The sequence below is a fragment of the Oncorhynchus nerka genome, linkage group LG24, assembly GCF_034236695.1.
Source record: "Oncorhynchus nerka isolate Pitt River linkage group LG24, Oner_Uvic_2.0, whole genome shotgun sequence".
NCBI lineage: Eukaryota > Metazoa > Chordata > Actinopteri > Salmoniformes > Salmonidae > Oncorhynchus > Oncorhynchus nerka.
Genome location: NC_088419.1, coordinates 100229290 through 100247976, shown reverse-complemented (window position 1 = coordinate 100247976; position 18687 = coordinate 100229290). Strand labels below are relative to the sequence as shown.

Here is an 18687-nt window from a genome sequence, read left to right as displayed (position 1 = left end):
AATGGAGGAGGGGTGGTGGAATGGTGGGGTGGGATGGAGGGGTGGTAGAATGGTGGGATGGGATGGAGGAGGGGTAGAATGGTGGGATGGAGGAATGGTGGGGTGGGATGGAGGAGGGGTAGAATGGAGGAGGGGTGGTGGAATGGTGGGGTGGGATGGAGGGGTGGTAGAATGGAGGAGGGGTGGTGGAATGGTGGGGTGGGATGGAGGGGTGGTAGAATGGAGGAGGGGTGGTGGAATGGTGGGATGGGATGGAGGAGGGGTAGAATGGTGGGATGGAGGAGGGGTGGTGGACTGGTGGGATGGGATGGAGGAGGGTGGTGGACTGGTGGGGTGGGATGGAGGAGGGGTGGTGGAATGGTGGGGTGGTGGGATGGGATGGAGGAGGGGTGGTGGAATGATGGGATGGAGGAGGGGTAGAATGGAGGAGGAATGGTGGGGTGGGATGGAGGAGGGGTAGAATGGAGGAGGGGTGGTGGAATGATGGGATGGAGGAGGGGTAGAATGGAGGAGGGGTGGTGGAATGGTGGGATGGGATGGAGGAGGGGTAGAATGGTGGGGTGGGATGGAGGAGGGTGGTGGAATGGTGGGGTGGGATGGAGGAGGGGTGGTGGAATGGTGGGATGGGATGGAGGAGGGGTGGTGGAATGGTGGGGTGGGATGGAGGAGGAGGTGGTGGAATGGTGGGGTGGGATGGAGGAGGGTAGAATGGAGGAGGGGTGGTGGAATGGTGGGGTGGAATGGAACACCATCATTATAACCCTGCCCCCCCCATCATGCAGTATGTTATTAACCCTCCCCCCTCAGCTCCATCATGCAGTATGTTATTAACCCTGCCCCCCCTCAGCTCCATCATGCAGTATGTTATTAACCCTGCCCCCCCCCCTCAGCTCCATCATGCAGTATGTTATTAACCCTGCCCCCCTCAGCTCCATCATGCAGTATGTTATTAACCCTGCCCCCCTCAGCTCCATCATGCAGTATGTTATTAACCCTGCCCCCTCAGCTCCATCATGCAGTATGTTATTAACCCTGCCCCCCTCAGCTCCATCATGCAGTATGTTATTAACCCTGCCCCCCCCCTCAGCTCCATCATGCAGTATGTCATTAACCCCCCCATCATGCAGTATGTTATTAACCCTGCCCCCCCCATCATGCAGTATGTTATTAACCCTGCCCCCCATCATGCAGTATGTTATTAACCCTGCCCCCCCCCTCAGCTCCATCATGCAGTATGTTATTAACCCTGCCCCCCACCCTCAGCTCCATCATGCAGTATGTTATTAACCCTGCCCCCCACCCTCAGCTCCATCATGCAGTATGTTATTAACCCTGCCCCCCTCAGCTCCATCATGCAGTATGTTATTAACCCCCCTCAGCTCCAGGGCACCATCATGCAGTATGTTATTAACCCCCCTCAGCTCCAGGGCACCATCATGCAGTATGTTATTACCCCCTCAGCTCCAGGGCACCATCATGCAGTATGTTATTAACCCCCTCAGCTCCAGGGCACCATCATGCAGTATGTTATTAACCCCCCATCATGCAGTATGTTATTAACCTCCCCCTCAGCTCCAGGGCACCATCATGCAGTATGTTATTAACCCCCCTCAGCTCCAGGGCACCATTATGCAGTATGTTATTAACCCTGCCCCCTCAGCTCCAGGGCACCATTATGCAGTATGTTATTAACCCTGCCCCCCTCAGCTCCAGGGCACCATTATGCAGTATGTTATTAACCCTGCCCCCCTCAGCTCCAGGGCACCATTATGCAGTATGTTATTAACCCTGCCCCCCTCAGCTCCAGGGCACCATCATGCAGTATGTTATTAACCCCTCCCTCAGCTCCAGGGCACCATCATGCAGTATGTTATTAACCCCCCCCCTCAGCTCCAGGGCTCCATCATGCAGTATGTTATTAACCCCCCTCAGCTCCAGGGCTCCATTATGCAGTATGTTATTAACCCTGCCCCCCTCAGCTCCAGGGCACCATTATGCAGTATGTTATTAACCCCCCCCCCCTCAGCTCCAGGGCTCCATCATGCAGTATGTTATTAACCCTGTCCCCCCTCAGCTCCAGGGCACCATCATGCAGTATGTTATTAACCCTGCCCCCCTCAGCTCCAGGGCACCATCATGCAGTATGTTATTACCCCCCTCAGCTCCAGGGCACCATCATGCAGTATGTTATTAACCCTGCCACCCCCTCCCTCAGCTCCAGGGCACCATCATGCAGTATGTTATTACCCCCTCAGCTCCAGGGCACCATCATGCAGTATGTTATTAACCCTGCCACCCCCCCCCTCCCTCAGCTCCAGGGCACCATCATGCAGTATGTGAAGACCCTGATGGAGGTGATGCCTAAGATCTGCCGTCTCCCTCGCCACGAGTACGGCTCGCCAGGTGAGTGCAGTATGTCATTAACCCCCCTCAGTACGGCTCGCCAGGTGAGTGCAGTATGTCATTAAGTACCCCCAGGTGAGTGCAGTATGTCATTAACCCCCCCTCAGTACGGCTCGCCAGGTGAGTGCAGTATGTCATTAACCCCCTCAGTACGGCTCGCCAGGTGAGTGCAGTATGTCATTAACCCCCCTCAGTACGGCTCGCCAGGTGAGTGCAGTATGTCATTAACCCCCCTCAGTACGGCTCGCCGGGTGAGTCCGGAGAGGGACCTTTCTTCATTGTCTTGACATATCTTTATGTAATTAAAGGTTTTAGCAAAGTAGACGACAGTAGCTAGCTGTTTAGCTGATGTAAATCAAATCCAATTTGATTGGTTACATACACATGGTTAGCAGATGTTATTGGTCACATGGTTAGCAGATGTTATTGGTCACATGGTTAGCAGATGTTATTGGTCACATGGTCATCAGATGTTATTGGTCACATGGTTATCAGATGTTATTGGTCACATGGTTAGCAGATGTTATTGGTCACATGGTTAGCAGATGTTATTGGTCACATGGTTAGCAGATGTTAATGGTAACATACACCTGGTTAGCAGATGTTAATGGTCACCTGGTTAGCAGATGTTAATGGTCACCTGGTTAGCAGATGTTATTGGTCACATGGTTAGCAGATGTTATTGGTCACATGGTTAGCAGATGTTATTGGTCACATGGTTAGCAGATGTTATTGGTCACATGGTTAGCAGATGTTAATGGTAACATACACCTGGTTAGCAGATGTTAATGGTCACCTGGTTAGCAGATGTTAATGGTCACATAACACATGGTTAGCAGATGTTAATGGTCACAGGGTTAGCAGATGTTATTGGTCACATACACATGGTTAACAGATGTTATTGGTCACATACACATGGTTAGCAGGTGTTAATGGTCACATACACATGGTTAGCAGTTGTTAATGGTCACATACACCTGGTTAGCAGATGTTAATGGTCACATGGTTAGCAGATGTTATTGGTCACATACACATGGTTAGCAGATGTTAATGGTCACATGGTTAGCAGATGTTAATGGTCACATGGTTAGCAGATGTTATTGGTCACATGGTTACCAGATGTTATTGGTCACATACACATGGTTAGCAGATGTTAATGGTCACATGGTTAGCAGATGTTATTGGTCACATACACCTGGTTAGCAGATGTTAATGGTCACAGGGTTAGCAGATGTTATTGGTCACATGGTTAGCAGATGTTATTGGTCACATACACCTGGTTAGCAGATGTTATTGGTCACATGGTTAGCAGATGTTATTGGTCACATGGTTAGCAGATGTTATTGGTCACATACACATGGTTAGCAGATGTTAATGGTCACATACACATGGTTAGCAGATGTTATTGGTCACATACACATGGTTAGCAGATGTTAATGGTCACATACACATGGTTAGCAGATGTTAATGGTCACATGGTTAGCAGATGTTAATGGTCACATGGTTAGCAGATGTTATTGGTCACATACACATGGTTAGCAGATGTTAATGGTCACATGGTTAGCAGATGTTATTGGTCACATACACATGGTTAGCAGATTTATTGGTCACATACACCTGGTTAGCAGATGTTAATTGTCACATACACATGGTTAGCAGATGTTATTGGTCACATGGTTAGCAGATGTTAATGGTCACATACACATGGTTAGCAGATGTTATTGGTCACATGGTTAGCAGATGTTAATGGTCACATGGTTAGCAGATGTTAATGGTCACATACACATGGTTAGCAGATGTTATTGGTCACATGGTTAGCAGATGTTAATGGTCACATGGTTAGCAGATGTTAATGGTCACATACACATGGTTAGCAGATGTTATTGGTCACATGGTTAGCAGATGTTATTGGTCACATGGTTAGCAGATGTTAATGGTCACATGGTTAGCAGATGTTATTGGTCACATGGTTAGCAGATGTTATTTGTCACATACACCTGGTTAGCAGATGTTAATGCGAGTGTATCGAAAAGCTTGTGCTTCTAGTTTCCGACCGTGCAGTAATATCTAACAAGTAATCTAACCTAACAATATCCGCCTCTCCTCCCTGCCAGGGATCCTGGAGTTTTTCCACCACCAGCTGAAGGACATAGTGGAGTACGCCGAGTTGAAGACGGTCTGTTTCCAAAACCTCAGAGAAGTCGGCAATGCTCTCCTCTTCTGTCTGCTCAGCGAACAGAGCCTGGTAAGATCTTCAACCACACTGATTGGCAGCCATTCTTCTTCGCTGGGCTAGATGTTGTCTTCAGAAAGTATTCCTACCGCCTGACTTATTCCATATAGAGCCGGAATAAATAAAAACATCTCTCTCATCTACACACAAAACCCCATAATGAAAAAGTGAAAATGTGTTTTTTGGGGGGACGGCGGGCGGCCTCGTGGTTAGTGCGTTGGACTAGTAACTGGAACCCCGAGCTGACAAGGTACAAATCTGTGGTTCTGCCCCTGAACAAGGCAGTTAACCCACTGTTCCCCTGAACAAGGCAGTTAACCCACTGTTCCCCTGAACAAGGCAGTTAACCCACTGTTCCCCTGAACAAGGCAGTTAACCCCACTGTTTCCCTGAACAAGGCAGTTAACCCCACTGTTCCCCTGAACAAGGCAGTTAACCCACTGTTCCCCTGAACAAGGCAGTTAACCCCACTGTTCCCCTGAACAAGGCAGTTAACCCACTGTTCCCCTGAACAAGGCAGTTAACCCACTGTTCCCCTGAACAAAGAGCTGTGAGTCTTTCTGGGTAAGTCTCTAAGAGTGATTACAGCTGGGAGTCTTTCTGGGTAAGTCTCTAAGAGCTGTGAGTCTTTCTGGGTAAGTCTCTAAGAGCTGTGAGTCTTTCTGGGTAAGTCTCTAATAGTGATTACAGCTGTGAGTCTTCCTGGGTAAGTCTCTTAAGAGCTTTGCACACCTGGATTGAACAATATTTTCAAGCTCTGTCAAGTTGGTTTTCAAGACAATTTAAGTCACAACTGTAACTAGACCACTCGGGAACATTCAGTGTTGTCTTGGTGTAGATGTGGCCTTGTGTTTTAGGTTATTGTCCTGCTGAAAGGTGAATTCATCTCCCAGTGTCTGGTGGAAAGCAGACTGAACCAGGTTATTGTCCTGCTGAAAGGTGAATTCATCTCCCAGCGTCTGGAAAGCAGAATGAACCAGGTTATTGTCCTGCTGAAAGGTGAATTCATCTCCCAGTGTCTGGTGGAAAGCAGAATGAACCAGGTTATTGTCCTGCTGAAAGGTGAATTCATCTCCCAGCGTCTGGAAAGCAGAATGAACCAGGTTTTCCTCTAGGATTTTGCCTTTGCTTAGCTCCATTCTGTTTCTTTTTTATCCTTAACTCACTAGCCCTTAATGATGACAAGCATACCCATAACATGATGCAGCCACCACTGTGCTTGCAAATATGAAGAAGTACTACCCCAAACATAACACTTTGTATTCAGGACATAAAGATAATTTCTTTGCCACATTTTTTACCTTAGTGCATGTTTTGGAATATATTTTATTCTGTACAGGCTTCCTTCTTTTCACTGTGTCAATTAGTTTAGTATTGTGGAGTAACTACAACGTTGTTGATCCATCCTCAGTTTTCTCCTGTCACAGCCATTAAACTCTGTAACTGTTTTAAAGTCACCATTGGCCTCATGGTGAAATCCCTGAGCAGTTTCCTTCTTCTCCGGCAACTGAGTTAGGAAGGATGCCTGTATCTTTGTAGTGACTGGGTGTATTGATACACTGAGTTAGGAAGGATGCCTGTATCTCTGTAGTGACTGGGTGTATTGATACACTGAGTTAGGAAGGATGCCTGTATCTCTGTAGTGACTGGGTGTATTGATACACTGAGTTAGGAAGGATGCCTGTATCTTTGTAGTGACTGGGTGTATTGATACACTGAGTTAGGAAGGATGCCTGTATCTTTGTAGTGACTGGGTGTATTGATACACTGAGTTAGGAAGGATGCCTGTATCTCTGTAGTGACTGGGTGTATTGATACACCATCCAAAGTGTAATTAATAACTTCACCATGCTCAAAGGGATATTCAATGTCGGTTTGTTTTTGTTTTTTACCCATCTACCAATAGGTTAGGTTTAGGACCCTTCTTTGTGAGGCATTGGAAAACCTCCCTGGTCTTTGTGGTTGAAATTCACTGCTCGACCTGAGGGACCTTCCAGATAATTGTATGTGTGGGGTAGATTATGTGTGGGGTAGATTATGTGTGGGGTAGATTATGTGTGGGGTAGATTATGTGTGGGGTAGAGAGATGTGTGGGGTAGATTATGTGTGGGGTAGAGAGATGTGTGGGGTAGAGAGATGAGGGGTAGAGAGATGAGGGGTAGAGAGATGTGTGGGGTAGAGAGATGTGTGGGGTACAGAGATGTGTGGGGTACAGAGATGTGTGGGGTACAGAGATGAGGGGTAGAGAGATGAGGTACCGTAGTCATGAATAAATCCTGTTAACCACCATCTGTTTGTTCAGCCCTGATGAAGGCATCAGGCTGAAACTAACCTGTAGTTGTATTACCACCTTCATATGGATTAAATTAATGATATTCTTTTAAACGTGAATTATATTATTTTTGCATCTCCGCCTCCTTGGGTTAATCCTCTTCATGGTTTTGAGTGCGAGTACTTTTGGAAGTCTATAGATATTTTCTCTCCCAAATACTGGCCACCTTTCATACTAGCCTGAGAGCTAACCCTCATACTGGCTGCCTTTCATACTAGCCTGAGAGCTAACCCTCATACTGGCCGCCTTTCATACTAGCCTGAGAGCTAACCCTCATACCGGCCGCCTTTCATACTAGCCTGAGAGCTAACCCTCATACTGGCTGCCTTTCATACTAGCCTGAGAGCTAACCCTCATAATGGCCGCCTCTCATACTAGCCTGAGAGCTAACCTTCATACTAGCCTGAGAGCTAACCCTCATAATGGCCGCCTCTCATACTAGCCTGAGAGCTAACCCTCATACCGGCCGCCTTTCATACTAGCCTGAGAGCTAACCCTCATACTGGCCGCCTTTCATACTAGCCTGAGAGCTAACCCTCATACCGGCCACCTTTCATACTAGCCTGAGAGCTAACCCTCATAATGGCCGCCTCTCATACTAGCCTGAGAGCTAACCCTCATACTGGCCGCCTTTCATACTAGCCTGAGAGCTAACCCTCATACTGGCTGCCTTTCATACTAGCCTGAGAGCTAACCCTCATACTGGCCGCCTCTCATACTAGCCTGAGAGCTAACCCTCATACCGGCCACCTTTCATTCTAGCCTGAGAGCTAACCCTCATACTGGCCGCCTTTCATACTAGCCTGAGAGCTAACCCTCATACCGGCCACCTTTCATACTAGCCTGAGAGCTAACCCTCATACTGGCCGCCTCTCATACTAGCCTGAGAGCTAACCCTCATACCGGCCACCTTTCATTCTAGCCTGAGAGCTAACCCTCATACTGGCCGCCTTTCATACTAGCCTGAGAGCTAACCCTCATACCAGCCACCTTTCATACTAGCCTGAGAGCTAACCCTCATACCGGCTACCTTTCATACTAGCCTGAGAGCTAACCCTCATACCGTCCACCTTTCATACTAGCCTGAGAGCTAACCCTCATACCGTCCACCTTTCATACTAGCCTGAGAGCTAACCCTCATACCGTCCACCTTTCATACTAGCCTGAGAGCTAACCCTCATACCGTCCACCTTTCATACTAGCCTGAGAGCTAACCCTCATACCGGCCGCCTTTCATACTAGCCTGAGAGCTAACCCTCATACCGTCCACCTTTCATACTAGCCTGAGAGCTAACCCTCATACCGTCCACCTTTCATACTAGCCTGAGAGCTAACCCTCATACCGGCCGCCTTTCATACTAGCCTGAGAGCTAACCCTCATACCGGCCGCCTTTCATACTAGCCTGAGAGCTAGTACCGGCCGCTTTCATTTATAAAAATGTCTAAACATAATTTCACTTTGACATTATGGGGTATTGTGTGTAGGCCACTGACACAATCTCAATGTAATTCATTTTAAATTCAGGCTGTAACACAACGAAATGTGGAGAATGTCCTTTCGTGTGAATACGTTCTGAAGGCACTAGCTGTGATGATATGTGTTTCCTCTCAGTCGCAGGAGGAAGTGTGTGACCTGCTTCACGCCGCACCGTTCCAGAACATTCTGCCCAGGGTCCATGTCAAAGGTAATAATGTCTTTATTTATTCTGTGCTGTGTGTTAGTGTCAGACTAGTGCACGTGTCAGTCTGAGTGGGTCACTACTGTCTGTCTGAGTGGATCACTACTGTCAGTCTGAGTGGATCACTACTGTCTGTCTGAGTGGATCACTACTGTCTGTCTGAGTGGATCACTACTGTCTGTCTGAGTGGATCACTACTGTCTGTCTGAGTGGATCACTACTGTCTGTCTGAGTGGATCACTACTGTCAGTCTGAGTGGATCACTACTGTCTGTCTGAGTGGATCACTACTGTCTGTCTGAGTGGATCACTACTGTCTGTCTGAGTGGATCACTACTGTCTGTCTGAGTGGATCACTACTGTCTGTCTGAGTGGATCACTACTGTCTGTCTGAGTGGATCACTACTGAGTGGTGCATGTGTCATTCTGTCTGAGTGGATCTCTTGTCTCTTCTCAGAGGGTGAGCGTCTTGATGCCAAGATGAAACGCCTGGAGGCTAAGTACACAGCCCTGCACCTGGTTCCTCTGATAGAACGCCTGGGAACCCCACAGGTACCATCACACTGCCTTAGTAAACACCAGCCCTGGGAACCCCACAGGTACCATCACACTGCCTTAGTTAACACCAGCCCTGGGAACCCCACAGGTACCATCACACTGCCTTAGTTAACACCAGCCCTGGGAACCCCACAGGTACCATCACACTGCCTTAGTTAACACCAGCCCTGGGAACCATCACACTGCCTTAGTTAACACCAGCCCTGGGAACCCCACAGGTACCATCACACTGCCTTAGTTAACACCAGCCCTGGGAACCCCACAGGTACCATCACACTGCCTTAGTGAACCCCACAGGTACCATCACACTGCCTTAGTAAACACCAGCCCTGGGAACCCCACAGGAACCATCACACTGCCTTAGTTAACACCAGCCCTGGGAACCCCACAGGTACCATCACACTGCCTTAGTTAACACCAGCCCTGGGAACCCCACAGGTACCATCACACTGCCTTAGTGAACCCCACAGGTACCATCACACTGCCTTAGTAAACACCAGCCCTGGGAACCCCACAGGAACCATCACACTGCCTTAGTTAACACCAGCCCTGGGAACCCCACAGGTACCATCACACTGCCTTAGTTAACACCAGTACTGGGAACCATCACACTGCCTTAGTTAACACCAGCCCTGGGAACCATCACACTGCCTTAGTTAACACCAGCCCTGGGAACCCCACAGGTACCATCACACTGCCTTAGTTAACACCAGCCCTGGGAACCATCACACTGCCTTAGTTAACACCAGCCCTGGGAACCCCACAGGTACCATCACACTGCCTTAGTGAACCCCACAGGTACCATCACACTGCCTTAGTAAACACCAGCCCTGGGAACCCCACAGGTACCATCACACTGCCTTAGTTAACACCAGCCCTGGGAACCATCACAGGTACCATCACACTGCCTTAGTAAACACCAGCCCTGGGAACCCCACAGGTACCATCACACTGCCTTAGTTAACACCAGCCCTGGGAACCATCACACTGCCTTAGTAAACACCAGCCCTGGGAACCCCACAGGTACCATCACACTGCCTTAGTGAACCCCACAGGTACCATCACACTGCCTTAGTTAACACCAGCCCTGGGAACCCCACAGGTACCATCACACTGCCTTAGTTAACACCAGCCCTGGGAACCATCACAGGTACCATCACACTGCCTTAGTAAACACCAGCCCTGGGAACCCCACAGGTACCATCACACTGCCTTAGTTAACACCAGCCCTGGGAACCCCACAGGTACCATCACACTGCCTTAGTAAACACCAGTACTGGGAACCCCACAGGTACCATCACACTGCCTTAGTTAACACCAGCCCTGGGAACCCCACAGGTACCATCACACTGCCTTAGTTAACACCAGCCCTGGGAACCATCACACTGCCTTAGTTAACACCAGCCCTGGGAACCCCACAGGTACCATCACACTGCCTTAGTTAACACCAGCCCTGGGAACCCCACAGGTACCATCACACTGCCTTAGTTAACACCAGCCCTGGGAACCCCACAGGTACCATCACACTGCCTTAGTTAACACCAGCCCTGGGAACCCCACAGGTACCATCACACTGCCTTAGTAAACACCGGCCCTGGGAACCCCACAGGTACCATCACACTGCCTTAGTTAACACCAGCCCTGGGAACCCCACAGGTACCATCACACTGCCTTAGTAAACACCAGCCCTGGGAACCCCACAGGTACCATCACACTGCCTTAGTAAACACCAGCCCTGGGAACCCCACAGGTACCATCACACTGCCTTAGTGAACCCCACAGGTACCATCACACTGCCTTAGTTAACACCAGCCCTGGGAACCCCACAGGTACCATCACACTGCCTTAGTTAACACCAGCCCTGGGAACCCCACAGGTACCATCACACTGCCTTAGTTAACACCAGCCCTGGGAACCCCACAGGTACCATCACACTGCCTTAGTGAACCCCACAGGTACCATCACACTGCCTTAGTTAACACCAGCCCTGGGAACCCCACAGGTACCATCACACTGCCTTAGTTAACACCAGCCCTGGGAACCCCACAGGTACCATCACACTGCCTTAGTAAACACCAGCCCTGGGAACCATCACACTGCCTTAGTAAACACCAGCCCTGGGAACCCCACAGGTACCATCACACTGCCTTAGTTAACACCAGCCCTGGGAACCCCACAGGTACCATCACACTGCCTTAGTTAACACCAGCCCTGGGAACCCCACAGGTACCATCACACTGCCTTAGTTAACACCAGCCCTGGGAACCCCACAGGTACCATCACACTGCCATAGTTAACACCAGCCCTGGGAACCCCACAGGTACCATCACACTGCCTTAGTAAACACCAGCCCTGGGAACCCCACAGGTACCATCACACTGCCTTAGTTAACACCAGCCCTGGGAACCCCACAGGTACCATCACACTGCCTTAGTTAACACCAGTACTGGGAACCATCACACTGCCTTAGTAAACACCAGCACTGGGAACCCCACAGGTACCATCACACTGCCTTAGTTAACACCAGTACTGGGAACCATCACACTGCCTTAGTAAACACCAGCACTGGGAACCCCACAGGTACCATCACACTGCCTTAGTTAACACCAGCCCTGGGAACCATCACACTGCCTTAGTTAACACCAGCCCTGGGAACCCCACAGGTACCATCACACTGCCTTAGTAAACACCAGCCCTGGGAACCCCACAGGTACCATCACACTGCCTTAGTTAACACCAGCCCTGGGAACCCCACAGGTACCATCACACTGCCTTAGTAAACACCAGTACTGGGAATCATCACAGGTACCATCACACTGCCTTAGTAAACACCAGCCCTGGGAACCATCACAGGTACCATCACACTGCCTTAGTTAACACCAGCCCTGGGAACCCCACAGGTACCATCACACTGCCTTAGTAAACACCAGCCCTGGGAACCCCACAGGTACCATCACACTGCCTTAGTTAACACCAGCCCTGGGAACCCCACAGGTACCATCACACTGCCTTAGTAAACACCAGCCCTGGGAACCCCACAGGTACCATCACACTGCCTTAGTTAACACCAGTACTGGGAACCATCACACTGCCTTAGTAAACACCAGCACTGGGAACCCCACAGGTACCATCACACTGCCTTAGTAAACACCAGCCCTGGGGACCATCACAGGTACCATCACACTGCCTTAGTTAACACCAGCCCTGGGAACCATCACACTGCCTTAGTTAACACCAGCCCTGGGAACCCCACAGGTACCATCACACTGCCTTAGTAAACACCAGCCCTGGGAACCCCACAGGTACCATCACACTGCCTTAGTTAACACCAGCCCTGGGAACCCCACAGGTACCATCACACTGCCTTAGTAAACACCAGTACTGGGAATCATCACAGGTACCATCACACTGCCTTAGTAAACACCAGCCCTGGGAACCATCACAGGTACCATCACACTGCCTTAGATTACACCAGCCCTGGGAACCCCACAGGTACCATCACACTGCCTTAGTAAACACCAGCCCTGGGAACCCCACAGGTACCATCACACTGCCTTAGTTAACACCAGCCCTGGGAACCCCACAGGTACCATCACACTGCCTTAGTTAACACCAGCCCTGGGAACCCCACAGGTACCATCACACTGCCTTAGTAAACACCAGCCCTGGGAACCCCACAGGTACCATCACACTGCCTTAGTAAACACCAGTACTGGGAACCCCACAGGTACCATCACACTGCCTTAGTTAACACCAGCCCTGGGAACCCCACAGGTACCATCACACTGCCTTAGTTAACACCAGCCCTGGGAACCCCACAGGTACCATCACACTGCCTTAGTAAACACCACTGCCTTAGTTAACACCAGCCCTGGGAACCCCACAGGTACCATCACACTGCCTTAGTAAACACCAGCCCTGGGAACCATCAGTTAACACCAGCCCTGGGAACCATCACACTGCCTTAGTTAACACCAGCCCTGGGAACCCCACAGGTACCATCACACTGCTTTAGTAAACACCAGCCCTGGGAACCCCACAGGTACCATCACACTGCCTTAGTGAACACCAGCCCTGGGAACCATCACACTGCTTTAGTTAACACCAGCCCTGGGAACCCCACAGGTACCATCACACTGCCTTAGTTAACACCAGCCCTGGGAACCCCACAGGTACCATCACACTGCCTTAGTGAACCCCACAGGTACCATCACACTGCCTTAGTTAACACCAGCCCTGGGAACCCCACAGGTACCATCACACTGCCTTAGTTAACACCAGTACTGCCCCATACTTCTGTGGCTGTACACGGAATCTCATCTCTACCCTCTTCCTCCGTCTCCCTCCCTCCTCTTCCTCCGTCTCCCCCCGTAGCAAATAGCCATAGCCCGTGAAGGTGACCTGCTGACCAAAGAGCGTCTGTGCTGTGGCCTGTCCATGTTCGAGGTCATCCTGACTCGCGTCCGCGGTTTCCTGGACGACCCCATCTGGCGCGGCCCGTTGCCCAGCAACGGCGTGATGCACGTGGACGAGTGTGTGGAGTTTCACCGGCTGTGGAGCGCCATGCAGTTTGTTTACTGCATCCCTGTAGGAGCACACGAGTTCACCGTGGAGTGAGTAGTGACACAGCATCGGTCTAGAAGGATCCCTGAGGGGTTTACACTGCTCTGTATAGAGGGGGAGGATCTCTGCTCTGAATAGAGGGGGGGTGATCTCTGCTCTGTATAGGGGGGGGGATCTCTGCTCTGTATAGAGGGGGGAGGGGGGGATGTCTGCTCTGTATAGAGGGGGGAGGGGATCTCTGCTCTGTATAGAGGGGGGGAGGGATCTCTGCTCTGTATAGAGGGGGTGATCTCTGCTCTGTATAGAGGGGGGTGATCTCTGCTCTGTATAGAGGGGGTGATCTCTGCTCTGTATAGAGGGGGGTGATCTCTGCTCTGTATAGAGGGGGGTGATCTCTGCTGTATAGAGGGGGGTGATCTCTGCTCTGTATAGAGGGGGTGATCTCTGCTCTGTATAGAGGGGGGTGATCTCTGCTCTGTATAGAGGGGGTGATCTCTGCTCTGTATAGAGGGGGGCTCTGTCTCTCTGCTCTGTATAGAGGGGGGTGATCTCTGCTCTGTATAGAGGGGGGATCTCTGCTCTGTATAGAGGGGGTGATCTCTGCTCTGTATAGAGGGGGGTGATCTCTGCTCTGTATAGAGGGGGGGATCTCTGCTCTGTATAGAGGGGGTGATCTCTGCTCTGTATAGAGGGGGGGTGATCTCTGCTCTGTATAGAGGGGGGATCTCTGCTCTGTATAGAGGGGGTGATCTCTGCTCTGTATAGAGAGGGGGTGATCTCTGCTCTGTATAGAGGGGGATCTCTGCTCTGTATAGAGGGGGGATCTCTGCTCTGTATAGAATGATCTCTGCTCTGTATAGAGGGGGTGATCTCTGCTCTGTATAGAGGGGGATCTCTGCTCTGTATCTGCTCTGTAGGGGGGATCTCTGCTCTGTATAGAGGGGGTGATCTCTGCTCTGTATAGAGGGGGTGATCTCTGCTCTGTATAGAGGGGGATCTGCTCTGTATAGGGGATCTCTGCTCTGTATAGAGGGGTGATCTCTGCTCTGTATAGAGGGGGTGATCTCTGCTCTGTATAGAGGGGGTGATCTCTGCTCTGTATAGAGGGGGTGATCTCTGCTCTGTATAGAGGGGGGGATCTCTGCTCTGTATAGAGGGGGTGATCTGCTCTGTATAGAGGGGGTGATCTCTGCTCTGTATAGAGGGGGCTGATCTCTGCTCTGTATAGAGGGGGTATGGGTCTCTGCTCTGTATAGAGGGGGGTGGTCTCTGCTCTGTATAGGGGGTGGTCTCTGCTCTGTATAGAGGGGGTGATCTCTGCTCTGTATAGAGGGGGTGATCTCTGCTCTGTATAGAGGGGGTGATCTCTGCTCTGTATAGAGGGGGGATCTCTGCTCTGTATAGAGGGGGGTCTCTGCTCTGTATAGAGGGGGTGATCTCTGCTCTGTATAGAGGGGGGGTCTCTGCTCTGTATAGAGGGGGTGATCTCTGCTCTGTATAGAGGTATAGGGATCTCTGCTCTGTATAGAGGGGGATCTCTGCTGATCTCTGCTCTGTATAGAGGGGGGTGATCTCTGCTCTGTATAGAGGGGGTGATCTCTGCTCTGTATAGAGGGGGATCTCTGCTCTGTATAGAGGGGGTGATCTCTGCTCTGTATAGAGGGGGGTGATCTCTGGGTGTATAACATGTGTTGTATTTTCCAGGCAGTGTTTCGGGGACGGTCTCCACTGGGCTGGGTATATAACCTGTGTTTCGGGGACGGTCTCCACTGGGCTGGGTATATAACCTGTGTTTCGGGGACGGTCTCCACTGGGCTGGGTATATAACCTGTGTTTCGGGGACGGTCTCCACTGGGCTGGGTATATAACCTGTGTTTCGGGGACGGTCTCCACTGGGCTGGGTATATAACCTGTGTTGTATTTTCCAGGCAGTGTTTCGGGGACGGTCTCCACTGGGCTGGGTATATAACCTGTGTTGTATTTTCCAGGCAGTGTTTCGGGGACGGTCTCCACTGGGCTGGGTATATAACCTGTGTTTTGGGGACGGTCTCCACTGGGCTGGGTATATAACCTGTGTTGTATTTTCCAGGCAGTGTTTCGGGGACGGTCTCCACTGGGCTGGGTATATAACCTGTGTTTCGGGGACGGTCTCCACTGGGCTGGGTATATAACCTGTGTTGTATTTTCCAGGCAGTGTTTCGGGGACGGTCTCCACTGGGCTGGGTATATAACCTGTGTTTCGGGGACTGTCTCCACTGGGCTGGGTATATAACCTGTGTTTCGGGGACTGTCTCCACTGGGCTGGGTGTATAACCTGTGTTGTATTTTCCAGGCAGTGTTTCGGGGACGGTCTCCACTGGGCTGGGTATATAACCTGTGTTTCGGGGACTGTCTCCACTGGGCTGGGTGTATAACCTGTGTTGTATTTTCCAGGCAGTGTTTCGGGGACGGTCTCCACTGGGCTGGGTATATAACCTGTGTTGTATTTTCCAGGCAGTGTTTCGGGGACGGTCTCCACTGGGCTGGGTGTATAACCTGTGTTTCGTGGACGGTCTCCACTGGGCTGGGTATATAACCTGTGTTTCGGGGACGGTCTCCACTGGGCTGGGTATATAACCTGTGTTGTATTTTCCAGGCAGTGTTTCGGGGACTTTCTCCACTGGGCTGGGTATATAACCTGTGTTGTATTTTCCAGGCAGTGTTTCGGGGACGGTCTCCACTGGGCTGGGTATATAACCTGTGTTGTATTTTCCAGGCAGTGTTTCGGGGACGGTCTCCACTGGGCTGGGTGTATAACCTGTGTTGTATTTTCCAGGCAGTGTTTCGGGGACGGTCTCCACTGGATGGGGGTTTATAACCTCTGTTGTATTTTCCAGGCAGTGTTTCGGGGACGGTCTCCACTGGGCTGGGTGTATAACCTGTGTTGTATTTTCCAGGCAGTGTTTCGGGGACGGTCTCCACTGGGCTGGGTATATAACCTGTGTTGTATTTTCCAGGCAGTGTTTCGGGGACGGTCTCCACTGGGCTGGGTATATAACCTGTGTTTCGGGGACTGTCTCCACTGGGCTGGGTATATAACCTGTGTTTCGGGGACGGTCTCCACTGGGCTGGGTATATAACCTGTGTTGTATTTTCCAGGCAGTGTTTCGGGGACGGTCTCCACTGGGCTGGGTATATAACCTGTGTGTCGAGGACGGTCTCCACTGGGCTGGGTATATAACCTGTGTTGTATTTTCCAGGCAGTGTTTCGGGGACGGTCTCCACTGGGCTGGGTATATAACCTGTGTTTCGGGGACTGTCTCCACTGGGCTGGGTGTATAACCTGTGTTGTATTTTCCAGGCAGTGTTTCGGGGACGGTCTCCACTGGGCTGGGTATATAACCTGTGTTGTATTTTCCAGGCAGTGTTTCGGGGACGGTCTCCACTGGGCTGGGTGTATAACCTGTGTTTCGGGGACGGTCTCCACTGGGCTGGGTATATAACCTGTGTTTCGGGGACGGTCTCCACTGGGCTGGGTATATAACCTGTGTTGTATTTTCCAGGCAGTGTTTCGGGGACTTTCTCCACTGGGCTGGGTATATAACCTGTGTTGTATTTTCCAGGCAGTGTTTCGGGGACGGTCTCCACTGGGCTGGGTATATAACCTGTGTTGTATTTTCCAGGCAGTGTTTCGGGGACTGTCTCCACTGGGCTGGGTATATAACCTGTGTTGTATTTTCCAGGCAGTGTTTCGGGGACGGTCTCCACTGGGCTGGGTATATAACCTGTGTTGTATTTTCCAGGCAGTGTTTCGGGGACTGTCTCCACTGGGCTGGGTATATAACCTGTGTTGTATTTTCCAGGCAGTGTTTCGGGGACGGTCTCCACTGGGCTGGGTGTATAACCTGTGTTGTATTTTCCAGGCAGTGTTTCGGGGACGGTCTCCACTGGATGGGGGTTTATAACCTCTGTTGTATTTTCCAGGCAGTGTTTCGGGGACGGTCTCCACTGGGCTGGGTGTATAACCTGTGTTGTATTTTCCAGGCAGTGTTTCGGGGACGGTCTCCACTGGGCTGGGTATATAACCTGTGTTGTATTTTCCAGGCAGTGTTTCGGGGACGGTCTCCACTGGGCTGGGTATATAACCTGTGTTTCGGGGACTGTCTCCACTGGGCTGGGTATATAACCTGTGTTTCGGGGACTGTCTCCACTGGGCTGGGTATATAACCTGTGTTTCGGGGACGGTCTCCACTGGGCTGGGTATATAACCTGTGTTGTATTTTCCAGGCAGTGTTTCGGGGACGGTCTCCACTGGGCTGGGTATATAACCTGTGTGTCGAGGACGGTCTCCACTGGGCTGGGTATATAACCTGTGTTGTATTTTCCAGGCAGTGTTTCGGGGACGGTCTCCACTGGGCTGGGTATATAACCTGTGTTGTATTTTCCAGGCAGTGTTTCGGGGACGGTCTCCACTGGGCTGGGTATATAACCTGTGTTTCGGGGACTGTCTCCACTGGGCTGGGTATATAACCTGTGTTTCGGGGACGGTCTCCACTGGGCTGGGTATATAACCTGTGTTGTATTTTCCAGGCAGTGTTTCGGGGACGGTCTCCACTGGGCTGGGTATATAACCTGTGTTGTATTTTCCAGGCAGTGTTTCGGGGACGGTCTCCACTGGGCTGGGTATATAACCTGTGTTGTATTTTCCAGGCAGTGTTTCGGGGACGGTCTCCACTGGGCTGGGTGTATAACCTGTGTTGTATTTTCCAGGCAGTGTTTCGGGGACGGTCTCCACTGGGCCGGCTGTATGATCATCTCCCTACTGGGTCAACAGAGACGCTTTGACATCCTGGACTTCAGCTATCACCTGCTGAAGGTGCAGAAACACGATGGAAAGGATGAGATCATCAAGAGTGTGGTGAGTGGAGGGTCAGGGGTCAG

The 18687-nt window shown here is 50.9% G+C and overlaps 1 protein-coding gene across 5 annotated transcripts in view; it reads left to right on the top strand.

The window, feature by feature from the left end:
- LOC115121238 (cytoplasmic FMR1-interacting protein 1 homolog) overlaps positions 1-18687 on the top strand; it is a 123010-nt gene that overhangs the window by 102540 nt on the left and 1783 nt on the right. For 4 of the 5 annotated variants that reach the window (XM_065009396.1, XM_065009398.1, XM_065009397.1 and 1 more), the window contains 6 exons: positions 2313-2403; positions 4518-4648; positions 8581-8653; positions 9104-9198; positions 13579-13817; positions 18517-18664. In XM_065009396.1, the coding sequence (XP_064865468.1) occupies positions 2313-2403; positions 4518-4648; positions 8581-8653; positions 9104-9198; positions 13579-13817; positions 18517-18664 (777 nt within the window). Of the gene's footprint in view, positions 1-2312; positions 2404-4517; positions 4649-8580; positions 8654-9103; positions 9199-13578; positions 13818-15471; positions 15569-18516; positions 18665-18687 lie in introns of those variants that run through there. The other variant, XM_065009400.1, reaches the window with a different exon arrangement.